At 34.9% G+C, this 25,205-nt stretch overlaps 1 protein-coding gene across 2 annotated transcripts; it reads left to right on the top strand.

Moving 5' to 3' along the window:
• On the top strand, nt 1-25,205 carry LOC145692963 (uncharacterized). 2 transcript variants are annotated; one of them, XM_081768558.1, is made up of 3 exons: nt 1-700; nt 14,603-14,811; nt 23,753-25,193. In XM_081768558.1, the coding sequence occupies exons 1-3, from the start codon at nt 294-296 to the stop codon at nt 25,162-25,164; spliced, it is 2,028 nt and encodes a 675-aa protein (XP_081624684.1). In that variant the 5' UTR covers nt 1-293; the 3' UTR covers nt 25,165-25,193. The 2 variants fall into 2 exon arrangements, with proteins under 2 accessions (XP_081624684.1, XP_081624685.1); XM_081768559.1 differs by lacking the exon at nt 1-700 and adding an exon at nt 5,710-5,842 and having other exon boundaries at nt 23,753-25,205.

Genomic DNA, 25,205 nt, shown 5'->3' with positions numbered 1-25,205 from the left:
GCAACGCTACATGTTGAAGGCTACTGAATCATCTTTAAAAGCTATCTAACATGTTAAAAGCTTTGCCGAAGACGTTGCACCGGAAATCCGATAAAGAATTATTTGACAGTGATTATTTTAAAGAAACACTGTAAAATTGTAAATGAAAATGGTCTGTGTGTGGAAAGTACTTTTCACTGTACTTTGATAATCTTTTTAAGTTTCTCGCAACAGCATTTAAGTGACGTAGTACTTGATGTGAAAGCGTTGTGAACAACTTTTTCTTGTGGTGATGTGGAAAAAAAGTCTATATAATGTCATCTAAGTTACTTGCAAAAACTACAACGTATACTGTTAATAATGATTGTGATGATACCCAATCTGTATTGGATACCAAACCAACGTATGTTTTCTCTTATCGACTGTCAGATGTGCAAAAGATCTATCTTTATTTCCTGTTACCTGTTATTGTAAGCTGTTCATTGTACGCTACCTCTCTTGCCACAGATGTTGCTCTGGTGTTCGAGTACTTTCGTGCAGGAAACGTGCTTTCAGGTGCAGTGACATTAGGATTCATGTATTTACCGTCACTTGTGTTTTTGTTATGGGTTGTGACAAAACCGAAATTTTGGCAAGTACGAAGTGGAGGATGTCTTAAATTCTACTGGAGTTTGATTCACGTTTTCCATTTTCTTACCTACCCAATTTGGGCAATGTACAGGTACGTACGTAAAATGAAATATTACGAAAAGGACAATCTAGTTTATCAGAGTGAACTTGTAAAATAAATATACAATTGGGTCTCTTCATTAGCAGCTACCATTCGTAATATTTTAAGTACCGTACTCTTGTCGTGCATCTACAGGCCCGCAACCAGAGAGGGGCTAGGGGTTCCTGGCCCACCTAAACTTTTTGTGGACCCCCGGACCTCAATACGAAATGCTATAATTAATACAAAAAAACACAATTTAGATATTTGTAAGAGAATTTTTAATGACTTGGCCCCATCTAACATATTCATGGCCTCCTCAAACCTCTGTGGCTGGTTTCGGGCCTGTAGCATTTCAAATTTGTAGGGATGGGCACGAGTCGAGTTAAATCTCGACTCGACTCGAAGCTCGAAGCGAATTCGAGTCGAGTTTCGAGTCGAGACAAAGGTAATTTTCTCCGAGCCGAGTCACTGTTTTGAGGTGCTTTTAGGTTTTGACTTCCGAGCAGTTGAGAACTCTAAACCCGGACCAAGCAGTTTGAACATGTGTGGCCGGCGCCGCCTAACTTTTAACGATTTTTGGTTCGAGCCCGGATACTTACTCCTCCGGAAAGTGAATCCAGAATTTCGGGAACGATGTCCTTGCCTCCTAGACTTCACGACTACCGAGGTCAGCAGTCAACCAGTTTTAAGTATTCAGATACAAACCACCTATCTTTTATGTTTATACACGGTGTTGTTGTTGTTGTTGTTAATAATAATAATAATAATAATAATAATAATAATAATAATAATAATAATAATAATAATAATAATAATAATAATAATAATAGAGTCTGAGTCTGTTTTCAAGTTATAGTAGTAGTAGTATCATTGATAATAATTATATTGTCTATATAGGATACTTGAAGAAAGTACTTAAACTACACACAGCATTTGGCTTGATTTGGCTCGTTTTGGCTCGACTCGACTCGAAACTCGAATCAAATTCGAGTCGAGTTGAATGAAATTTTTCGAGCCCAGTTCTCGAGTCGAGCTCAAAGATGTCTGTTTAGAGTCGAGTCGAGTTTCAATGAAAACTCGCTCGAACTCGCTCGTGCCCATCCCTACAAATTTGGGAAGAGGTCTATTATTTTTTTAATTTTCATTTTTTAATAATCTCGAATTTAACTCTGTCCATTACGATTCTGGAATTTATTTCATATGTTACTTAACACTTTCTGACCAGAGCTTAATATATGTACTTATTTATAAAACTAAAAGTGTTGGAGTTTCAACAACACTAACGCTATCTTCATCAGACGCATATCAAATTGAGTGGCTGATGAAGACGACGTTAAGTTGTTGAAACAGTAACACCTAATTTTAATAAATAAGTGTATCAAGCACTGATCAGAAAGTATTAGTAATTTGTATAATCTCGAGTTCCTTTATAAAATTGTGGAGGTTGTCTGTAACACATATTAGAAAATAACTGTCACCAGCCAGAAATCACAAGAATCCAAGTGATATTAATAAGTAGAATAATACACTGTAATTCAGTAATATATATATATATATATATATATATATATATATATATATATATATATATATATATATATATATATATATATATATATATATATATATATATATATATATATATATATGAAACTTATATTGGTCAGAAACTCTCATAATGAATGTACTATTATGAATGAGTGGTAATTTCAGATTTGCCCTCGGTGGAGTGAAAAAAGAGTACTGCGAAAACGCTGGTGATCTACATTTAGCAAATCAGAGATAAGGCCCGCGGGTGACTCCTGAAATCATCACTGACTCTCTATGACTCAAGAGAGACGGGGGCTCAGTAGTCGAGCGCTCACCTACGGTACGAGAGATCCATGGTTCGATCCCAGGCTATGGAAGTTTGAGATGGAGAACATTGGGTTTCGTCGTTTTCTCCTACATTCCTATTTCACCAATTTTTTAATAGTCATTTACTTTCATTAATTACGCTTTTTCCTTTAGCTAAAGGAGTATAATTGTGAGACGTAAATTGAAAGAATTCAATTATTTTTTTTCTATGATTCATTTCTACTCATAAGATTACATGCAGAATAACATTGATATCAAAATAAACAAGCAACACATGGCATTTTCATCTTCAAGTTTACGCAGGTGTTAGTTATCAAATATACAAAGTCGATTAGTCAAGTGATTACAACGGAATTAACACACATGAGACACTATATTGAAGTTTCGAGACTGAATTGCCACATCTCGTAGGTTTCGTAACATGAAGTTGTATTACGTTGACTAAACATCGGAGCGGGTAAGTTAAAAATACGTATGAGTAATATCTGTGATATAACTGTTGAAGGGCCGCGGAGTCTCAGTGGTAGAGGATTCACCTCTGATGCATGGGGTCTTTGGTTCGATCCCAGCTCGCGCCAAGTGAGTTTTGTGGTGGACAAACACCGTGTGCGTGAGTTTTCTCTGGTTTTTCCATTTCCTCCGACGTTCTTCATTCAATCACTTCCTTCATTCTCATCATCATCCTCTTCTTTAGCCCACACAGCATAACCATGGAACGCAAAACTTAAAGATTTAATTTTTTTTATAACTGTTGAAAACAGACTGGGAATTACATTTCTGCGCTTTCGGCATCTATGGTTGTGTTACCCCGTCAAGTATGAGCCATGACGTCTCTCGGCAATCACACTATCCTGAGAATTGGAACTGGGAGAGAAAAGAATGGAGAAGGAAGGAAGGAAGCGAAGACCACTATGCTAGGTACCATCCCGGCATTTGTCTAGTGGAAATGAGGAAAATCTAAGAAAATCTCATGGCTGGTCTGACAAAGCTTTAAAACCTTTTTGACCGAGTGTCCCCACCAGGGACCGCTCGCACTGAAGGGAAGAGCGTTAATGACAACACTACCCACTGTTAGAAATTGGATAAATCCATGAAGTTGTATCGGCATCACCCAATTAATAGTCTGCCTTCGCATCAGCTTCAGTCTTGCTGCTGGTCTGGTTGACAGCATGTATGCCTTTGGTATACAAGCTCCAGATCGATTCCCGGCGAGAGAACATTAAGTGCATACTTTGGACTCCACCCTAAACTGTAGGTCACGCCTTATATAGCCTCGGTGCTAAAAAAAAGGAATACTAAATATTAACAAACAAACGAACCTGCATTACATCCTTTCCTATCCCTATATACGTAAGGTACAGCAGATGTTGATCTGACACTTTATTCACAAGTAGGAGCGATGTACTCTTAAGATATGATGCTCCCTTTAAGGTCCTGAAAAGTTCTGAAGTTTAGACATTAGTTCATTTAATTTAGAAACTATTATGTGAGATATTTCCACAGTTCATAGCAAGATCTTCCGATAAATATTCACAGCAAAATTTTATATGAGCACTGGCTACGGATGTTAAACATGTCAATTCGGGAACTCCCGGAAACCTAACAACTTTCAGTTTCAAAACCAAAATACATAGAGAAGTTGAAAAAAGTTGCAGGTACTTGTAATCTCATTGGAATTTTAGATTAAATTATCCTATATTTATACTAAAAAAAAAAAAAAAAACAGTATTATACTTAACAAAAGAACTCATTTTCGTACATATTTACCCTTTTTAATTCAAAATTTGTTGTTATTTTACATTGTTTTAAATAATAATAATAATAATAATAATAATAATAATAATAATAATAATAATAATAATAATAATAATACAATTTTCCATAATTAAACATGTCTGTTTGTTAGAAGTGCATATGTTGCATGAAAAGGAATATTTTGTTTAAAAGGTACAGAAAAGAGGGACACGTTGCTAAAAGAAAAACTTGAAATTTAGGAGCGTATTTGTTCTAAAGTGAAGTTAACGAAAAGGCTACTGATTGATATCCGAAACCTCGCTTTCGCGAGACAAGAAGGCTAACAGCTAATGTACGTCCTTTATGTAAATAATAAAAATACCATGACTTTTGGAATTTTGGAACTTATGACAATCTAATTTCATAGCAAAATAGAAATCACTACCTTTTGACCTGCTCTTTCGAAACTTTCTAATCACACACATGATTAACTACGAAGCAGGAATATATTTCGATAGTATTCATATCGTGTTTCCTTTATAAGTGGGGAGGGGGTGAACCCGAAGAGAGAAAATTATTTTCAAAATGTCATTTCAAAATAATAATAATAATAATAATAATAATAATAATAATAATAATAATAATAATAATAATAATAATAATAATAATAATAATAATAATAATAATAAAGAATCTGCTTATTTTTATAAAAAGAATTAGCAGAGTGCTCGTTCTTCACACGGGAAGAATAAAGTTTATGGAAAATATTTGAAAGCTATATAGATATATTTTTCTGGTTTCAAATACTTGTCAATGATAGTTTAATTTCGCTTAAAATTATACTCATAAGTGCTCATTAAATTACTTCTAAATAACCTTTGACGACATCGAGCCCTAGTTAAATCGTTTTCTCTCATCCGGAAATAGTGCATTCATTCAAATCGATTCTTTCCTTTTATGACTAATGATCCTCCAGCACTTTTTGTAGCACATTTTTGATCATATCTTACGTATCTTTAACACAACATTGAAGTCTTGTTCTGCCAAATTTTCATAGAAAAGGCATATTTATATTTCGTTTAAATTGAACAATAGTCATTTTCCCGAGAATTTGCAGTTGCTTTCAAACCCTCATGATTTTCGTACATTATATCACAAGTTTAATTGCATTTTAAATTGGGAGTCATAGAAATTTCACTTTGTCCATTGCTCAGAAACTCTGATTGGTTAGATTTTTACCTTCCGAATAAATAAATTTAAAAAGTAAACAAAAAAAAAACAATTTGTATTGTTTTAGAAGTTAGACCTACTTACTCTTTATGGAATACACACAATGTTTATTCGAGGTAATGTCCGAAACTACTGAACTAATTTTGGCTTTTTTTTTTTTTTTTTTTTTTTTTGTATACTATTGGAGAGCGTGTTTTTGTCGATGGTAAAGAGGCTACATATTATAACGCTTGAACTCCATACAACTGCGCTGAGCTTTTATGTACAGCATCTTCTGCAGGATCTCGAGGGTGAAACTGAAGGGGGAGGGGCAGTCAGACTCAGACTATGGTAGGTATATCATGAGTTTACAATTTTTTCTGGGTCCTTTAGAAGTTGTCCAACTTAACTCTCTCACGATGATTATTATGGCTAGGTTGGACGTTGGCATTGTGAGCCTGAAGTATTTTACACATTGCATAACTGAAAAACTTAACTGAAACTATACCTAATGTTTCAAAAATTTTCCAATAAAGAATAGAAGATAACGCTTACCATAAAGTTTCAAAAAATACAAATAACAGATTCAATTATACTTATCATTTAAAAAACTGAGGGTCCTAAGCCCCCTCCCCGACCCGGCCTAGATCCGTCTTTGCCCTACTGTGTTTATACTAATAATTATTGTTATGGCGGCGGACAGAGATCGGTAAATAACCCATACAGTAAAAGAATGTTTGTCTGTGATTGATTATGTGATAGGTCCTATTATTCCAATTAATACAATTATGTTAGACTACTATTATTCTTAATATTTCAATTTGTGTACGTGGGAGTGTTGACTGAATTGCCTCAATATCAAAAATAACTATTTTTAAATATACACCCTCCATTCCAAAAGAAACCGAACTTTTGAAAACAAATAGTACCACTAGTGCCATCTGTTGTAATATTTTACCGGTAGATGGCGTAGTCCCTCATTGACAACTGGTATAAATGTCATGACATTTGGATGCACGGCAACAAAGTTATTGCGTTTCAACTGTCAGTGTGTTGTGTACATCGGTCGGAAAATGAGTTTCAAACAACGAGCTGCAATTGAGTTTTGTGTTAAACTGGGTAAAACTTTTAGTGAAACGCACCAAATGCTACAAAATGCATATGGTGATGAGTGTCTATCCCGTACGCAAGTTTACGAGTGGTTCAGGCGATTCAAATCGGGTAGAGAGACGCTGGATGATGACGAAAGATCAGGCCGTCCCAGAACCGGATTATCGGAAGAAAACATCGAAAAAGTGCGTGAATTCATCAAACATAACACAAAATCGTCGGTGAAAGTTATTGAAATGGAATTAGGCATTCCTCAAACAACCGCATACCGCATTTTGACCGAAGCTTTGGGCCTTAAGAAGGTTAAATCGCGGTTTGTACCACACAAACTCACCGAAGACCAAAAAGTTGATCGAATTGCGCATTGCAAAGACATCGTTAAAAGTGCTCGGCAGGATCGAAACTTCTTGAAATCGATTTGTAACTGGTGACGAGACGTGGTGTTTTGAATATGAGCCGGAAACAAAGCGGCAAAGTGCTGAATGAAGAGCGCCGGATGAAGGAACACCCAAAAAAAAAGTCGCTTGGTGAAGTCAAAAGTTAAGGTGATGTTGATTTGTTTTTACGATTCAAAAGGAATTATCCACAAAGAATTTGTTCAGCCTGGCCAGACAGTCACTGGAGAGTTTTACTTGGGTGTCATGAAGCGTTTGCTGGCAAGAATTCGTCGTATTCGGCCCGAATATCGCGAAATCGGCAGTTGTACTCTTTTGGACGATAATGCACCATCACATCGTTCGCGATTTGTAACTGAATTTTTGCTAAAAAATCACATTATTCGGTTGCATCATCCGCCCTATTCACCTGATCTCGCTCCGTGCGATTTCTATCTGTTCCCGAAACTGCATTTGGCGATGAAAGGAAAGCGGCACGCATCGATTGATGCCATTGAGAAGGCGACGACCGCCGTCCTAAAGACCATTCCAATAAAGGACATGGAGAAGTCGTTTGACAACTTGTTGGAGCGTGCAAATATATGTATCGATGCAGAAGGGGAATACATTGATTAATAAAAATGATTTGTTCCAAAATGTACATTGCTTTTTTTGTTTTTTTAAAACGTTCGGTTTCTTTTGGAATGGAGGGTGTAGATTATCCTATTTTCATTTTATACAAGTTTTTCACCTCAGAGAAAGAGTCCATCCACATTTCTGCAGCGGGTAGATATCCTCAATTAAGGTATTGTTTGATTAGTTACATGCTCGTATCTAGAAGGATTAGGACCCATCCCAAAATTCTCGGATCTCAGGAAGTATGAATTATTATTATTGCAAACTAGCAGCGTTCACCCCGCTTCGCTGCGGTCACCCCGGAACGCAATAAACTTTGTTACTTAGATAATTTTTACTTTTTCGCTTTCAAGTGATATGATAAAAACCATAGAAGATTGCACTAATGTTAACATTATATCGCCTGTCATTTATGTTAACCCGCCCCGCTTCGCTGCGGTCACCCCAACCCGCCCCGCTTCGCTGCGGTCATCCCGGAACGCAATAAACTTTGTTACTTAGATAATTTTTACTTTTTCGCTTTCAAGTGATTTATAGCGCCTGTCAGTTATGTTAACCCGCCGAGTCACAGGGTCATGCGGGTTGCATATAAATACGTTTATTTTTATACCTATGATGAACTAATAACAAAGGATTTGTACGTATGGACACCTGAATGGTCAATTATCTCAAGACACTGGTAATTGAAAATTAAAGTGATATGATAAAAAACATCTAGGGTCCACATCCTAACAACCCCCCAAAAATGAAAGAAATCGGTTCAGCCGTATTAGCGTGATGAGCGGACAAAGGATTTTTTGTACGTATTGACACCTGATTGGTCAATTATCTCAAGACACTGGTAATTGAAAATTAAAGTGATATGATAAAAACCATCTAGGGTCCAAATCCTAACAACCCCCCAAAAATGAAAGAAATCGGTTCAGCCGTATTAGCGTGATGAGCGGACAAAGGATTTTGTGCGTTCTCTTTTATATATATAGATAATTGGATTTTATTAAAAATAATTTTTACCTACTTAAAGTTGACAGGAGAAAACTTTTGCTATGATTAGTATCTATGATTAGTATCCAGTTGTAAAGAAAAGATCGGAAATTATATACAGTATATGTTGTACAGACAGCAACAAATACAGTATATCCAGTATCCAGGGTATGAGACAGTTGTAAAGAAAAGATCGGAATGTTGTACAGACAGCAACAAAAGTTCTTTCCTCTTGGTAATATTTATTTTGGGAATAACAGTGGAACGTACACCGTTTCACAGAGTTTCAAGGCTGGAACGTACAGAAAATCACATTCTTTTTAAATTACTGAAAACTGTACTCAAATTATCCTTCCAGCCTGAAGTTATTTACGAAACTAATTTCATCAAACAGAAAGAACTTTTGTCGCTGACTGTACTATTTCGGGAAGCTGAAATCCATTATCTGTCTTCAATACAAAGTGCTAGCCCTCTCTGCTGGTCTATTGGTTGCCAATCCCGCTAGTCTAGTGGCTAGCACGAGCATCTTTGGTGTAAGGTGCACGTGGTCCCGGTTCGATCCCCGGTGGGAGAGCGTCTGAAGAATTTTAACTGTCACACGTAAAACTATGTTTGACGGTTGACTCCTAAATCGCTATATCGATTTTGTTAATTTCTGTTACATACGTGACTCTGACCTAACTTAGATTTTAGTATATTTTCACCAAGAGAAGAAGGCGTGAATAGTTGACATGAAAAATAATAAAAACCCACCGATATTAGTGTCCAATCCATAGTATTTAGAGATTTTTACATTATTAGTAACACTCCAGCTTAAAGACAAATTTCAGCCCCATCGGTACGGGCTGAGTTGGCAAGAGGGTGACACGTAAAAATTATATAAAACGTAGGATATTGTTAATAATGTCCAATCCATGAGAAGAATTGTGACACTACCGATTCCACTTAAGTACAAATTTATGCCCCGTACGTTTTCGAAGGGAAAAGAATTTGCTCAAATATTTTATATAAACCTATTCTTTCTGTACGAAGGACGGGCATTTTACTGTGTTCCTTATTTTTCAACTTCTGAGGTTTTTTTTTTTTTTTTTTTTTTTTTTTTTTTAAAGTTTCGTTCCTTAAAGTGGTTCCGTATCATATCAAAGTATCTATAAGAAAAAATAGCTCAATTGAATAATATTAAATGGTACTCCCAAACGACATCAATTTTTAATGCATTTACAGTATGTAATATACTATATATTGCAAAGTTCTGCTTATGCAGGTATAATGTAGAGCAATTATACTTGGGAAATCGTTTTCTCCCACTACCAAGTTTATTACAAAATGTTGTTTTAAACAGTATGATACAAAATAAATACAAATTTTTCAGTGTTTAGATTTATAATAGGAGTTCCAAGGACTTGATGGTCTCGGAAAGGATTCCTCACAACTCAAGCTAAGTGAGGAGGGGTAGGACCCGACAGAGATCTACTACAGGCTAAGCAAATAAGATAAACCAGGAAGGTCCACTGCAAGCTAAGAGAATAAGGTAACCACGAAGCTCCATTGCAAGCTGGGTGGTTCTGTGACACAGTGTCGGACTGCCCAAGTTGAGGGCCCTTGGCGCGAGTCCTTAAAGGCCGCCCACCCATATACAGTATATAAACTTAACGTTACAGACTAGAGGGGACATTTAAGTTTTACTGGCTCACGGAGCCGTACTGATATGAGCAAGGGGGGCCCGAGAAAACTTCTTTCGGAAGGATGAGGATAGACTTCCAGAAACTTTTTGGTAGAAAGACTCAAGAAAGCATTTACGATCGCGAAAATTCAACCAAGGTCTATAGGTCTTTCGCCTCGTAATTCCTGCGGGGCCCTCGGACCCTTGGCGATCGCCAAGTAGCCAACGTGGCCAGTCCGGTACTGCTGAGACAAGTAGTTTCTCAATACTCCACAGTAAGCAGAGAAAGAGAAAGAGAGAGAGGAAACGAGGCCTTAGGGCTCCACTGCAAGCTAAAAGTCTTTAGCTAAAGTTTTTCCAGAGCTTCACTGTAAGCTAATGAAGGGGATTTGACCAGCCAGAGACTGATACCAATTGCTGTGATCTTCCTGGTTTTATAGCTTTCTTATTATAGCAGTGGCGTTGGCGTTCCTGTTATTATATGACTAGTAGTGGTGAATAGTTTGTACTAGGACGCACGTGTTGGTTGTTCGTAAACAGAATCATGTGCGGAATATTATAAACTAAAAAAGTTTTTGTTCTTAACTTGATTCTTCCCTGAAAAATTAGACACTATATTTCGTACGAGTGCAACAGAATTTATTTGACAGGGATAAAACTTGGCATGGTATCAGATCTTGACCTTCTATAAAAGAGTGTAAAATATTATATTATGTGGAGGGTTCCCGTTTTCAAGTTATGGGCGGTCACATTTTGAGTGACATTTTTGAAAAGAAAATTCCATACACTGAATTCATCCGATTGGGATCAAATTTCTCATGACTAGCTATATATCCGTGTGAAATATTATGTAGTGTAGGCTTCAGATTTCTAAGTTATTCATAAATCTCTAAATTAATTGTGAATAATAAAAATGTTATAAATAGTAAAATTGAAATTAAGGATCAGTCTTGGACACACAAAAAATGATCAAATAAAGGACATTTTTCTTACGACTATGCGCATTTCACTTGTTAAAAGTTTGCTTTACGGTTATTATTTTAAAGATAGTTAGATAGGCTTGCGGGGTATTTATCTTCGTAAAACTAGAGAACGTTGCATCTAAAACATCCCGAAAGATAATTTTCTGTTTTCCCATTCTCCTTGTAATGCTTCTCAAATTCCCCATTAAAATTGGATAAGCTAAATCGTCTCGTCTGCCTAATTTTACTATCAATCAATTCTTTATCTGTAAATCATTTCCTTCGTGAACTTTCTCTCTATATATACTGTCTAATTTAACCCCACAATACCAGTATTCCCATCTTTGTCGCCAATAATGTCCACCTGTTGACTTTTTAATTGAATATGTTAAACATAATTCTTACCGCCACATAAACCTTCACTGATTTCATTTGTTCATATTTTCCTCAATTTTTTTTCATCGTTTATCTATATTTCTTTTCCTTTCCTCCGTAGTCTATTGTAAGTTCCTGATTTTCTCTACTATTGCCTTATTATTTTGTAATTTGTTTTGTCTTCTTCATAAAAGTCCGATATTTCCTGTTATTCAGTTTACACGGTAGCTTCTTCACACTCTCGTTCTTCATCCATTTCTATTTTCATTTTAATGTTTTTGTCTTGGTGGTTGATTATTTCTGGTCTCTTTGTCTGTCCCTGCTTCAAATACACTATTTGTTCCCCAAAGCCTTTGGGTAGTCTACAGTGATACCAACCTGAAACGTAATAAAATCCCATCTTGAGAGGCAGAAATTCACATTTTGCTCTTGAAATGAAATGAAATGAAATGAAATTTTGAGTTTTACGTCCCACGATTATGCCGGTTAGGCTAAAGGAGACGGTGATAATGAGTAATGAATGAAATGGTGGAATGAAGAAAGTGGGAGGAAACGGGAGAACCCCGAGAAAACCCACGCACACGGTGTTTGTCCACCACAAAGTTCACTTAGCGGGAGCAGGGTTTGAACCCGAGACCCCTAACACCAGAGGTGAACGCTCTACCACTGAACCACCGCGGCCCCCATATTTTGCTCTTGAATTTCTCACACTATACCATTTCAAAAACTTTGAATACATGAACAATGAAATCAGTGTATATCAGTAATTTTCTTCAATATATGAACGAATTATCCAATAATTTCGATTGTGTACGTTTATCAAACAGTTTATGAAGACATATTTTCCTTAATTGAAAAAGATAATTGATAATGGTGGTGAAAATAAGTACATTTTGCTAAGAGTTTAATGTTTTCATTACGCTTTTGTGCCATAATCTTCCACTGAACCTAATAAGCCTAAATAAACTTCATTCTTCAGTCATTTCATATGCAACGCTTTGGAACACTTGGACGTTACTCGTTTTACCTTCTTCCATTAATTCTGTTCTTTCTTACACTTTTCTTTCCTTTAATTATAAGTACAATTAACGTTACATTAATATGCATTTTATATCAACAAAATTTGACAATTAGCACTATTTCCATGTTTATTGAAGACCCATTTGTCTATTTGTCCATAGACAATTTTGTTGGCGTCAATGGAATAGACATATGAAAATTCTCATAAATCCTGCCAATTTTTAAGAAAATTATCTTTATCCTATCAAAACAATCCCACAATATGGGATTTTTCCCACAGGTTGTCATCACTGGCCGCCTGCAAATTCTCTGCACACTAGCGACAACTATTAGTCTGACTATGAACTATTAGGAGCGTGACGGACAGACTAAGGTACTGCTTTTATACAGGGTGGCCCAAAAGTAGGTATACAGTAACATATTGATCAGCTCATTGCATTTTATATCATTTCTTATCATTTTATATCAGGTAGACTAAGTTTCTTTATTATTTGTTCTTAATCTGCTTTTACTTACATTTTAAGCTCGGAAGAGCCGAAGCAAATAAATCCATAAACTAGAATGTTATACTTGATCGATGCAGAGATGTATACCTACTTTTGAGCCATCCATTACATATGGATACAAGATCAGTGCCTCCCATAGGAAGTGTGGGACCTCAGAAGAAAATAAAGAGCTCCTGTCTCCAGATATTTCATTTTTTGTACTAATAGTGATATTACTACTACTAAGTTAAGGGTTTGCGTAATGAATCATGAGAAAATGAGCATCCCTGCGGAGGGCGGGGAATCATAAAATTTTAACAGGGAAGTTCTTGAAAAAGTTACATGTGGGTGGATATACCAAGTAACAATGAGAATAATTGAAAGAAGGCTTTAGGGAATAGGAAACATAATCTACCCTGATTGAAATGGTTTGTAAATTGAGATCTATTGGCGATCGTTCGTTTCTGTAGCTACGGACTTATTCATCTGTATGTTGCATATTAGTTCTAACAAATGCTGTCTCAGATAAACTGTTAACGAGTACAACTTGCCTGCCAATATTTTAATATTTCTTACAACTGGTAATATTTAAGAGACACAGAATGATAAACACATAATGTTTTCCTTATCTTATCATTCTCAATAAAGAGACAACAGATTACCAACAGATGTTACGCGTGAAGAATCAGAAATACCGAATTTGCATATAAATAAGAGATTTATTCTAAAGTTACGATAAACTGTTTATGATGAAACTGGTGCATACGAGTTGATCAAAAGGAATTAATTATGAATCAAATATCATGAGCCTTTAAGCCTCAAGTTTTACATATATGGTACAAGTGTTATGTAAGCAGTTTACAATGTCATAATTGGCGGTATGTAAATTTCTTTATTATATGCAGATACTGACTGAGAGCGACTATTGGCTTACTTAACAGCATTGAGCAAGAATTAAATGATTCAATTTCCAAAATTACTTTATTGGTAGTTATAAATATTACTAAGTTAAGCTGGACCTGCGCCGTATTTAACATTTTTGCTTCCCCCTCAACCAGAGACGTACGCAGGGGGTGGGTCCTGAGGGTCCGGACCCCCCCCCCCGAAATCCGGACTTTTTTGTAAATTTAGTTTAATTTTAGGGGCAATTTTACAATTTTTAATATAATTTAGCCTGAAATTGTATTTGGACCTCCCCGAAAAGCTTTGGACCCCTCCCGAAATAAATTCCTGCGTACATCCTTGCCCTCAACATCAATGTTTTCCACCAAATTTCTATAATTTCCAGAACTGGGCTATGAAACAACTGGCCCGAGAAAAATTGTCGCTTCCTCCCCCCAAATTGCTGATCCGATTTATGGCCCTTGGAGTTAGGCACAAAACTGATGAGTAGAGTAGAGTAGAAAAGACCTTTTAAGCTTATAGATTGAGTTTATTTAAAAGTTGTAAACAAAGAGCATTTATATACATTCACATAAGCTATATTCTATTTTATTGAATAGGTATTCTATGCTGCTGTTCTGGAGCATTGATGCATTAACAAACAGTGGATTCAAGAGAGAAGATGCGTTACAGAAAGCAAATGCCGGAAGTTATATTGAATTTTATCTGTTCTTAAAAGCTTTTGTGCAGTTGGCGCCACAATCGGTGTTTCAAGTCTACCTCATGATGAATGAATATAAACCGGAACAGTCTCCTCGAACTTCAACAGGTAAGAGGACTTTTATTAAAAGTATTTATAGTTTCATTGCTTTGAGTTTCTCTTCTGGATCAGCTTGTTCTATTTTTGAAATATACTAGATGGTAGTAATTACACTGATCACACTTTTCCAATGATCATTAATTGATACTATCCAGGGGAAAAATGGATTTGATAAGGTAGGAGGACGCACGATGTCACCCCGCCACCGTGCCTATTTTTACCCATTGTATTTTTTTTTTAGGAAGTGGAGGGATGCCATAGATATTTTCGGAAGTGAGGGAATGGCGTCTCCCGTCGTTCCCCTCACTTTTATCCCTGATACTGTTACTAAATGATCATACATTACCAGATTATTATATCTGATAGGCGGTGAAAATTACACTGCAATAAGAACGTTTAAAAAAATATTAACTGACTTCAAGAATAGCTTTAAAAAGCAGAAAATAATAAACTTGGGTGAAGACAGTAGAGAGGATCACGCGAAATATTTCCATGTGAGGGCTATGGATAGTCACCGTTAGTTACCGTAACCCGTTAAGATTTTAACAGATTAAGTATGTTAACGAAATCGCCCGAGATAATCGCGCTAGATATCTGTTGCAAAAAAAAAAAAAAAAAAAAAAAAAACAGAATTCAAGAATTCGTTCTTATGTATGGGATATAGGCTATAGATAATCACCGTTATCCGTTAATGTGTTAACGAATTGACCAACATATAGATCTCCCATTTTTCAGTCTTTCTCTAATATCTGGAAAAACTTCATATATTTTTCGGCCTATTGTTGCCTTTTTCTAATCAGCATTTTTTAAATTTTTATAAATGTTATTTGTATTTTCTTCCTCTTCTGGTCTTTGTTTTGAGAATTTCTGATAACCCAGATATGTGCTTATACCAAAACACATATACTTTTTCAAAAAAAAAAAAAAAAAAAAAAGAATCTAAATGGCATTGCTCCCATTGTTCTTATAAGCACTTGTCTTTAAGTTCTGTCAATTTTTTTTTTTTTTTTTTTTGTTTAGCTTGACATTTTCCAGTATTCTATTACCCCAGATACTGGCTCCATATCCTATAGTTGATATTAGTATTTTTTTTTAATCCTCTATTTGCTTTTCTGGCAGGCAATCCTTTCAACTCGCGATCTTCATTATTTTGTTCATATTTTTTTGTGCTTTGTCGCTGGCTTTATTTATATCCGTTTTAAAATTCTATCTGTCGTCCAATCAGACACATAAATATTTAAATTATCTTACTCTTTGTAACTGAGTTTATATGCAGTTTTGTATCTAATATCATCATTTTAATTTTATTTGGCAACAATGATAATTTATTTCAACCGACGCCATTAAATCTGTTCTTTCATAACTGTTGTCTTTCCCTTCGATTTTGTCTCAAAGTGACCACTGATTTTAATCACGATGTCATCATCCCGTTCTACCACTCTAGTTGCTTCTTTCATGTTGTCTTATATTTAAATACAAGGTTGTATTGTAATATTCCACAATACAGATCCACTTACAGACCTCTGAGAACAGCCCTTACTCGTTATTTTACTTATTTCTATGATTGAGTTTTCGTAGTTTACTATACCATTTCTACAATCATTATTAAGAATATAATTTGTATAAATATTTTGGTATTTCCATATCATTTATGCTTTAAATATTGATGGCAGCCACAAGTTGTCGAAAGCTCCAACTATATCTGCGAAAATTATTGTTCGGTATTTTTGTCCATTTCCTTTTGTTTTATAATTTATTCTGGCCTTTAAATCACACCCCCTGTGCTTTTACATCTGAAGATAACCTGTAAATTACAGTTGTTTAGGTTGCCTCTAATCAAATTTAGCCTTATAACTATTACTTTTTCGAAAAATTTGTCGATAATATTTAGTAATCAAATTGGACACCAATATTTTGCATCTTATATATTTATATACTATGATTTAAGAAGAATCACAGATTTACTTCCTTCCAAATCTTTGATACTTCCTTTTTTTTGTAGACATTGATTAACCAATCTAGTTAAGTACGGGGTACAAATATCTTTATCCTGTTTTAAATTTTCTCGTAGTATATATCCCACCTGATCCGATGCGTTTAATTTTTTTAACTATTTTATGTAGTTTTCTGATCCTATATTTGTAACCGGTATTATTTCTTGCTCATTTGCAAATCAAATTTTCCGTCCCAACTTTAAATTTTTGTGTTCTTTAAATCTGCTTCTGAAGTGTCATCTGACATATTCATTATTGTTTTCTCGTAGTGCTTTGTATAGTTATTATAATCTCTCTATATTGTTGATAATATCGCTGGGCCTCTTATCTTCCGACTAACCAATTTACATATATGGTAAACTCCACGGATCAACTTTTAAATTTTCTCCCACGAATTCTCTCCAGGTTGTGATTTTTGTTTCTTTAAGTATATTTGCCTCTCTTTACACTTCTAGCCTATATTGGTTTAGTAGTGGATCTCTTATTTGTTGGTAACTCTTTCTTTTTGCTCGATAAATTCGCTTTAGTTTATTCAGTTTTCTAGTCCAATATTTTATATTAAAGTTCTTATGTTTTCTATCTACTTGTGAGTAGCTTGTCTAATAGTTTCTTGTGTTTTGTTTCGGAAATTCTCATTTATTTTGCCTGAATTTTCCATAGGATCCATGTTTGAAAAAATGAAATGAAATCTTTGAGTTTTACGTCCCACGGTTATGCCGGTTAGGCTAAAGGAGACGGTGATGATGAGTAATGAATGAAATGGTGGAATGAAGAAAGTGGGAGGAAACGGGAGAACCCCGAGAAAACCCACGCACACGGTGTTTGTCCATCGCAAAGTTCACTTGGCGGGGGCTGGGATCGAACCCGGGAGGATCCATGTTTGGCTATTCTAATTCTCCCTAGAAGATTTTCCATTTAATTTCCTCAGGGTTATGTTTTAAGATGTTATTTTCTGTTTCTAATATATATGTGGTTCGACTATCGAAATATATTTCCTGTTGACTTAATTATTTTTTCTTAAGTGTTTCGTGAATGTATTTAATGCAATTGTTACAATTTTATTCAAATTATTATATTTTTCTGTTATTCTGTTAGCAATTATTGTTCCATTTTTCATTTATGCCTGTTGTTATTTTAGTTGAATGTCGAATAATTTTGAATTGTAATAAATTTGTTGGTAAACTATAAAAAAATTATATATATATATATATATATATATATATATATATATATATATATATATATATATATATATATATATATATATATATATATATATATAGAGAGAGAGAGAGAGAGAGAGAGAGAGAGAGAGAGAGAGAGGTGAAAGTTAGGGGGAACGCGGGGGGACGCCGTACCTCCGCCTCGAAAAAATAGAGAGAGAGAGAGACAGACAGACAGATAGAAAGATACATATATATAATATTACGTTGATATTACTCTCTTTCTCTTGAGTATTTCGGAAAGTAGGTGGGTTGCCTGCCTTGTTTATTATGATAAGATTGGTTTTCTGTATAAGAACTTCTAGTAGACTCTATTGCTTTATTATCTGTAGTTGTACAATGCCAGGTTCGTATTCGAGTCTGCACATATTGTATTCTTTTTGTTTTCATATAAATTACATATACTTTTGATCTGTTCTAAACAGGATTGTATGTCCATACTGTATTGAAAAATAACTATTTATTAAGATAAATCTTTGAATTTCTGTCTTAGTTTACACCCCTATTGTCTGTTTATTTGAGAAGTATTGTAGTTTTATATGTTTTATTTCCTTATTAAAGATTATTGTAGCAACTATTGGGTCACTTCCTTCAGTTAAGTCAGACATATTCAGTACTTTTTCCTGTTCTACATTACGGCTCCTGTATCCTAAATGTACCGATATGTTTCTACTCAGGGGATCATTTTGTTTCATCTGTAATTGCCATGGAACTCGCGGCATTTATTTGTAGGAAAAAAATAGACTCTTTGTTCTTAAGGATAACATACTTGAACATAACAGTGTGGCCACTCAGCCTTATGGTCAAATACCACGCGCCTATGGATTTTTTGCAACTTGTTCACACACATACTCAAGGGATAGTTTTACTCTTCTCATATCGTAAACTTGGTTAACTGGTTCTAATAATTGTTGGAAATCTGTTAGTAAGTTGTAGGATGTCAATTCTATTTTATTTACTTTTTGTATTACGGGAGTATTTTCTTATTCTATATGATTTCTAACTATATCTGAGGGCAAAGATTAATAATTTTGTCTTTTCCAGTTCCAGTCTATTTAATCTTATCATGTTTTCAAAGTTTATATACATAATGTTACTAGGCTAATGTAAATTGTCTTCTGTCTCTTTTTGTTCTTTTCCCCTGAGTTGCATCATTCTTCTTTAAGGAAATATAGGTTGCTTATATTCTTCTCTTCTTCGATTTCTTCTTATAATACCATAGTTATTTTCACTGATATGCAATCTGCCAACTATTAGAAGACTTTTTTTTTTTTTTTTTTAATATTTTCAATTTGAAAATGAGTGAATATTTTTCCAGTTTAAAGTACTAATTACCTTCCTAAATACTATGCCAAAAGCTGATAACAAAATTCATCTTTCTATATTATTCTTTATATTTCTATTTAATATTTAATAATAAAAGATAAATGCATCTCTAATGTCATCGATAACATTTTCCTTATAAGAAGTTAGATGAATAAAGTTGCATCAAAACGTATTGATTATGTATAAAAGTTTAAGACCGTCCCCCCCTTTTTTTCCAATTTTCGGTATCTGTTCAAGATTGAAGTTATTGTGAGTTCCTATTACAGAGAATTATCCTCTTATTTCTTCGCTATGATTTAGTTCTATCCATTTCTTAGGCCTGGTAAGTATAGGAACGTCTTCAATTCCCTTCTATTCTTAGTCAAACGGTACGATTTTTCTTTTGAAATGCTCTGTTTTTTTTTCTTTCTTTAGTCGTAGTACTTCGCATCGTTACAGCTTCATCCGTGAATTTCTTTGTGATTGCCTTACTAGCTTCTGAATTGTCCACGTCCTTCTCAAGTACGCAAAAATACTTTATGCTGCTCGTGAAGAATATACATGTTTCTGTCACTACAAGTTTTCTTCTTTTATTTATTTATTTGTCCTATTTTACAACTAACTATACCTTGCCTCCAGTGGCGTATTTACGATTTTGTTTCGGGGAGGGCTTTGCTAACTTTCGGTAGGGGGGCTTCGCCTGAAAATGTGAAAATTCTGCAAGATATTTCATATACTTTACTATAGTAAGATTTCGGGGGGGGGCTTAAGCCCGGAAGCCCCCCTAAATACGCCACTGCTTGCCTCCTACTTAACCATGCTAATGGACAGTATACAATAAATTCTACAGTTGCAGTTGCAGATATTAAAAATAATAATTGAAATAATATCTACAGCTGCACATGCAACATTACTGAGGACTCAGAAAATTACAGTAATAATGCGAAAAAAAAAAAAACATGTAGTCTATTACCTCACAAGCACACACACACGCACGCAACATGCTACAAACGTTTATACATTAGCAGTAATATGCATATAATACATAGATAAAATTGAAAGAGTATAAAAACAAATTAGAAGAAAGGAGAAAATAGAAAAAAGAAAATTGCATTTTTGTTATCAGATTTCAGGAGCCTACATTGAAGTATGAAGAACTTGCTCAACCGACTCTTTAAAGAGCTGTATTAAATATGATTGTCATGTGTTGGGTGGAGGATTATTCCATGCATGTATGGTAAATGCAGCGAAAGATTTATAATAATAGTTTGATGTGTGGGGCGGGGGAGAAAGAAGTTTATTTACACTTGATATTGTATTTGTAATTATGACGAGCTTTCAGTGGTTGTAACAATTGAAACTGGTTTTTCCAGTTGATCTTCAGAGGCATTTACCATACCTCTTTCTGTTCACTTTTAGTGTAAATTATTCGTATAATACCAACAGACTTCAATCACGTTTCTTGTTTAACTCGATAAAGTCAATGTTTGGTTACTGGGTGCCGGTATTCTGATCTCACATTATGGTTTCTCTTGAAGAATGATTTCATAACGTATATGTACCAGTAGCGGCTCGTAGCCTGTACAAGCACCGGTTGCAATGTTGCAATATCAAAGGTATGTAGGTACGCACAAGTTTTCCCCTCCCCCAGCATTCTTGAGTCTTATCCAAGAAATATTCAGGAAATATGAAGAGGAAAGTCTTTTAAGTTATATTTGTATATTATTGATTAAATTATTTCTCTAATATTAATTTAATATATAAGCTATTTCCCTTTTTTTTTCAAACAACCACTATCAATACGTTTATACACTATTTATATACAAAACCTCTACACTCATGTTATTAAACACGAGATAAATCGAATATATAGTATGTGCTGTAAGCCATGAATGATGGTGTTAATCCGAAAAGAAGAAAAAAAAAAGAAAATTGCATGCACGCAGTTAAACAAAATTATTTAATTATATAAACTATGCATTATTTTAGAATGGAAGGTCTTTCTTCGATCTTTCGGGCTTCAAATTTTTCTATGACTTTATTGAAATCTGAAATGCTGCTCGCCAAGTTTCTCTGAATAGAAAGCATCGCTACCGCAAATATTTTCCGCTTTATTTTCTTTAGGATCCAGAAACACCACTCTCCTCCGACAATATGCATTTTGTTAGCATTGCTTTGTATAAATATACGGAACAAAAAGTCCATTTTCAGGAACCACGTATTTTTTGTTTGTAAAGAAGCAGGAAATCTAAGATGTTTTTCTTTGAAAATGAAAAAAAAAAGTTTAACATTCCAGCAAATTAGGCTAAAGAAGACAGATGAGTATTGGAAGTGAATGATTTGATATTAATTTATGCTCTCCGCCGGAAATCGAACACGGAATCATGTGCATGAAAGACACAGAGCTAGGAATTAGACCAGTAGTAAGACATTTTCTTCTTGGAGACTCGATTTACCCTCGCCCCCCCCCCCCAGAATAGGATTTTTTTAAAAATAAATCTTATCCCAAGGATTTTCACCTTTGTATTATAAATGTTAAATAAAATCTATTGACTTCGAACGACCGCCCCCCAAACTTTCAGCCTGGATCCGTCCCTGCTACCACTAGACTTACCTTTGTTCTTTGCGAGCTTATGTTTTGTGAATAACTTCTTTCTTCCACGCGCCTGTATCTTGCTCACCCTATCAATTGAGCAAAGCGCTGCTAAGCGGAGGAATTCGTAACTATTACAGAAGCTGACCAGTTGCGGAAGAAAATGCAACCGTAAGGGTCCAATACAGGAAGATAGGAGCGTTGCAAGAATAAATCCACTTCCCCATGTTAAGAGATAGGAGCTCGCTGCCATATGCTCAATGTTACTGCTTCCAGTGGCAACGTTCGCTGCCACTGGAAGATAAATCTCTCTCTTTCTTTCCGTTTTTTAATTGACTTTTTTCAGAAATGCATCAATACTGTTTTGCGTTCAAGACCAAAGGTTTATTTTTTACTGATACACTACTTTAACACTTAAAAATATTTTTAGTATTAAAAAAATATCCGGTTGCACAACCATGCAACATATAGTACCAGCCGCCACTGATATGTACTCAATTTCGGCAACTTCCATCGAAAGATTTCCATGTTCGGCTTATTTGTCATACTCAAAATTTCTTGTTGATTTTTCGTTTGGCCCTTATCCAATTAATGTTGAAGTCTCTCATGATAATCTTTAGAAATTAATTTACTAAAATCTTCTTAATTTCTTCAAAAATTCTTCCACTTCTTCTAAATGACTTGAGAATATACGCTTGAATTAAGGCAGTATTGAAGGTAGGTATGAAAATCAGGACCAGAGATGGAGTGAATGAATAAGTCAGTGTACACTCAATCAGCAAAATCGGGTAAAGCGGGTCTTTTGTCGATAACGTTGGTACGAGTGGGTCCACCACTCGTCTCTGGTTTCATCTCAGGCCAAGTAAGTTTGAGGTAGACAACATCGTATCGTGTCTGAGGGTTTACTCGAGATTCCCCAGTTTCCTCCCACATCCTCGTTCATAATCATTCACTTCATTGATCATCTATCTTCTTCAGCCTAAGGTACATCACCGTAGGACTTAAAACTAGATTTTATTTTGAAATTTTGATTTACTATTTCTTTTGACATAAAATAAGTTGAAAATGTAATTTCATTATGTATTATTTAAGATTTTTTTCTCTTACATTTTATTAATCTATCATTTTTTTCTCACTTTGCTCATTTATGTACTTTTACATCTCTTAAAATGTCCCATAACTATATGATACATGTAAAATAGTAAGCTGTTACCTCTAAAGTATAGAATTTTAGTTATTTGGTCCTCATGAGAAAGAATTATACGGGTATTTATGTCCTCATAGGGAATTAAACGGCGGGACCACACATATTGAAGACACGCACATAAATCATTTGGACATATGGATATGTGAATATGTTTTCTATATATATTAACTTTTAAGCCATCCCTGCTGATATAATGATTAGCGCCCTAGTCTTTTGGTGCACGAGGTCTCGGGTTCGATTCCCGGTTGGAGAGTATTGAACGTATTACGATGGTTCAGATTATACCTCCAATTGTAATCCATTTAAATCCGATTTGAACTATTCGCTGAGCAAAACAATACGTTTATTTTAAAAATTATTAACGTGTAACAGTTTCGTCAACTATTCACTTGGTTTCATCAGACACTATCATCTAAAACTGTTACACGTTAATAATTTTTGCAATAAACGTATTGTTTTGCTCAGCGAGTAGTTTAGATCGTATTTAAGTACACTAAAAGCAAAGCTTGTACAATGAAAAATATTACTGTAGATCCAAGTCTCATATAGTTTCCTCTACAGTTCAACAAACAAACAAACAAACAAACAAACACATACATTAATCCACTTTCGTTCTTTTTTGTTTCAGTTTCAACTCAGAGTGCGAGCATTACAGCATCCTTACTCTTCATTTCTCTGACAGCAATATCTTTCCAGTGGTATGAAAGTCAAAAAGTGGTTGGAAGAAAACCACCTTGGAAAGAGGATACAGATAACGTTCGTGATACATTCATGTGGTCTTCACAGGAAAAACCAAATTCTATGCACGAAACTAATAACCACGACAATAAACAGAGTGGTAAAGGTGAAGAAGAAGTAGTAGTCGAAGTGAATTCAGACAACTTGACAACAAACAGAGAAAACTTAACTTTGAAGCAAAATTCTAATGATGAGAAAGATGTTAAAAGATCTTCTCCTGAGCGCAGTGCCCATAGACAAAACAGCAATGTGTCTTTCTGTCTGGAACCAGCAAACGATACTGCGAAATCTGAAGAAGACAACAACCACTCAGAAGAAACTCAAGACAAATACAATGTATCATATCCAATCTCGAGCAGTCATGATAATAAAGAAACTGAACCGTATGACAGTTTAGAGGAAGATGCAGATGAAAATGAGAAATATGAGATATTAAAACCGGACGTGGTGACGCCCTTGCCTGAAATACCTCCTCTTCGACCTAAAAGTTTAACCTCCGTCCCCCCTCCTCGACCACCAATGTCTGAGAAAATTAGAAAAACATTACAAAGGTACAGTGACAACTACGAAGTGAACTCTTTGAGACGGAAGAAGAGTTTAAATATGACGACTTACACTAACTCATCCAGTCATTCCACGTCAAAAGTTTCTGTAAACAGTTCAGTGAAGTCTATTGCACCTCCGGAATATGCAGCTCCTTCACCCCCAACGAAAAGAAAGGACAGTCATGAGATCGAAGCAAATGAATCTGTGGATAAAACAGATGGAGCATCTGAACCGTACTATTTGAAACTACCCCGGAAAAGAGACTTCATAAAAGGATTAGAAGAGGACAATCCTCTTGGAAAGTCCGTAGCCTTTATGTGGTGGTTTTTCTTCCTGTCATCTCGAGTTTTTGCTTTAGGTGCATTTTTCAGTTTCTTCCCATACGGTGCACTGGGTATTACTTTAGGTCATGCTTTACTAAAGATGATCTATATTTTTTCTATAAATCGATGGAAAAATTTCTCTACATTTGTATCTCAGATATGTGTTGCATTTATATTTATTTTCTGTTTTATAGAGTATAAAATAAGACACAGGAGCCCACGATTGCTCTTCTCTATATTTTTTCTTGTTGTTTTATTGGAAAACACAACAATAACTCTATGGTGGTATTATACATCACTTCCTCCTACACATATATGGCATTATAAATTGGTTTTTTCTGGTATATTTTTGTCGTCTGGACTAAGTGTATGTTCACTGATAACATATTTTATGATTTTTAAACCCAAAGCAAAAATATATTATCTTAATTAAAATATATTTGTATTATATTTTCTTTCTTTTTTGAAAAAGCC

This window comes from Thermobia domestica, chromosome 8, assembly GCF_964235325.1.
Source record: "Thermobia domestica chromosome 8, izTheDome1.hap1.1, whole genome shotgun sequence".
Taxonomy (NCBI): domain Eukaryota; kingdom Metazoa; phylum Arthropoda; class Insecta; order Zygentoma; family Lepismatidae; genus Thermobia; species Thermobia domestica.
This window is presented reverse-complemented; position numbering and strand designations above follow the sequence as displayed.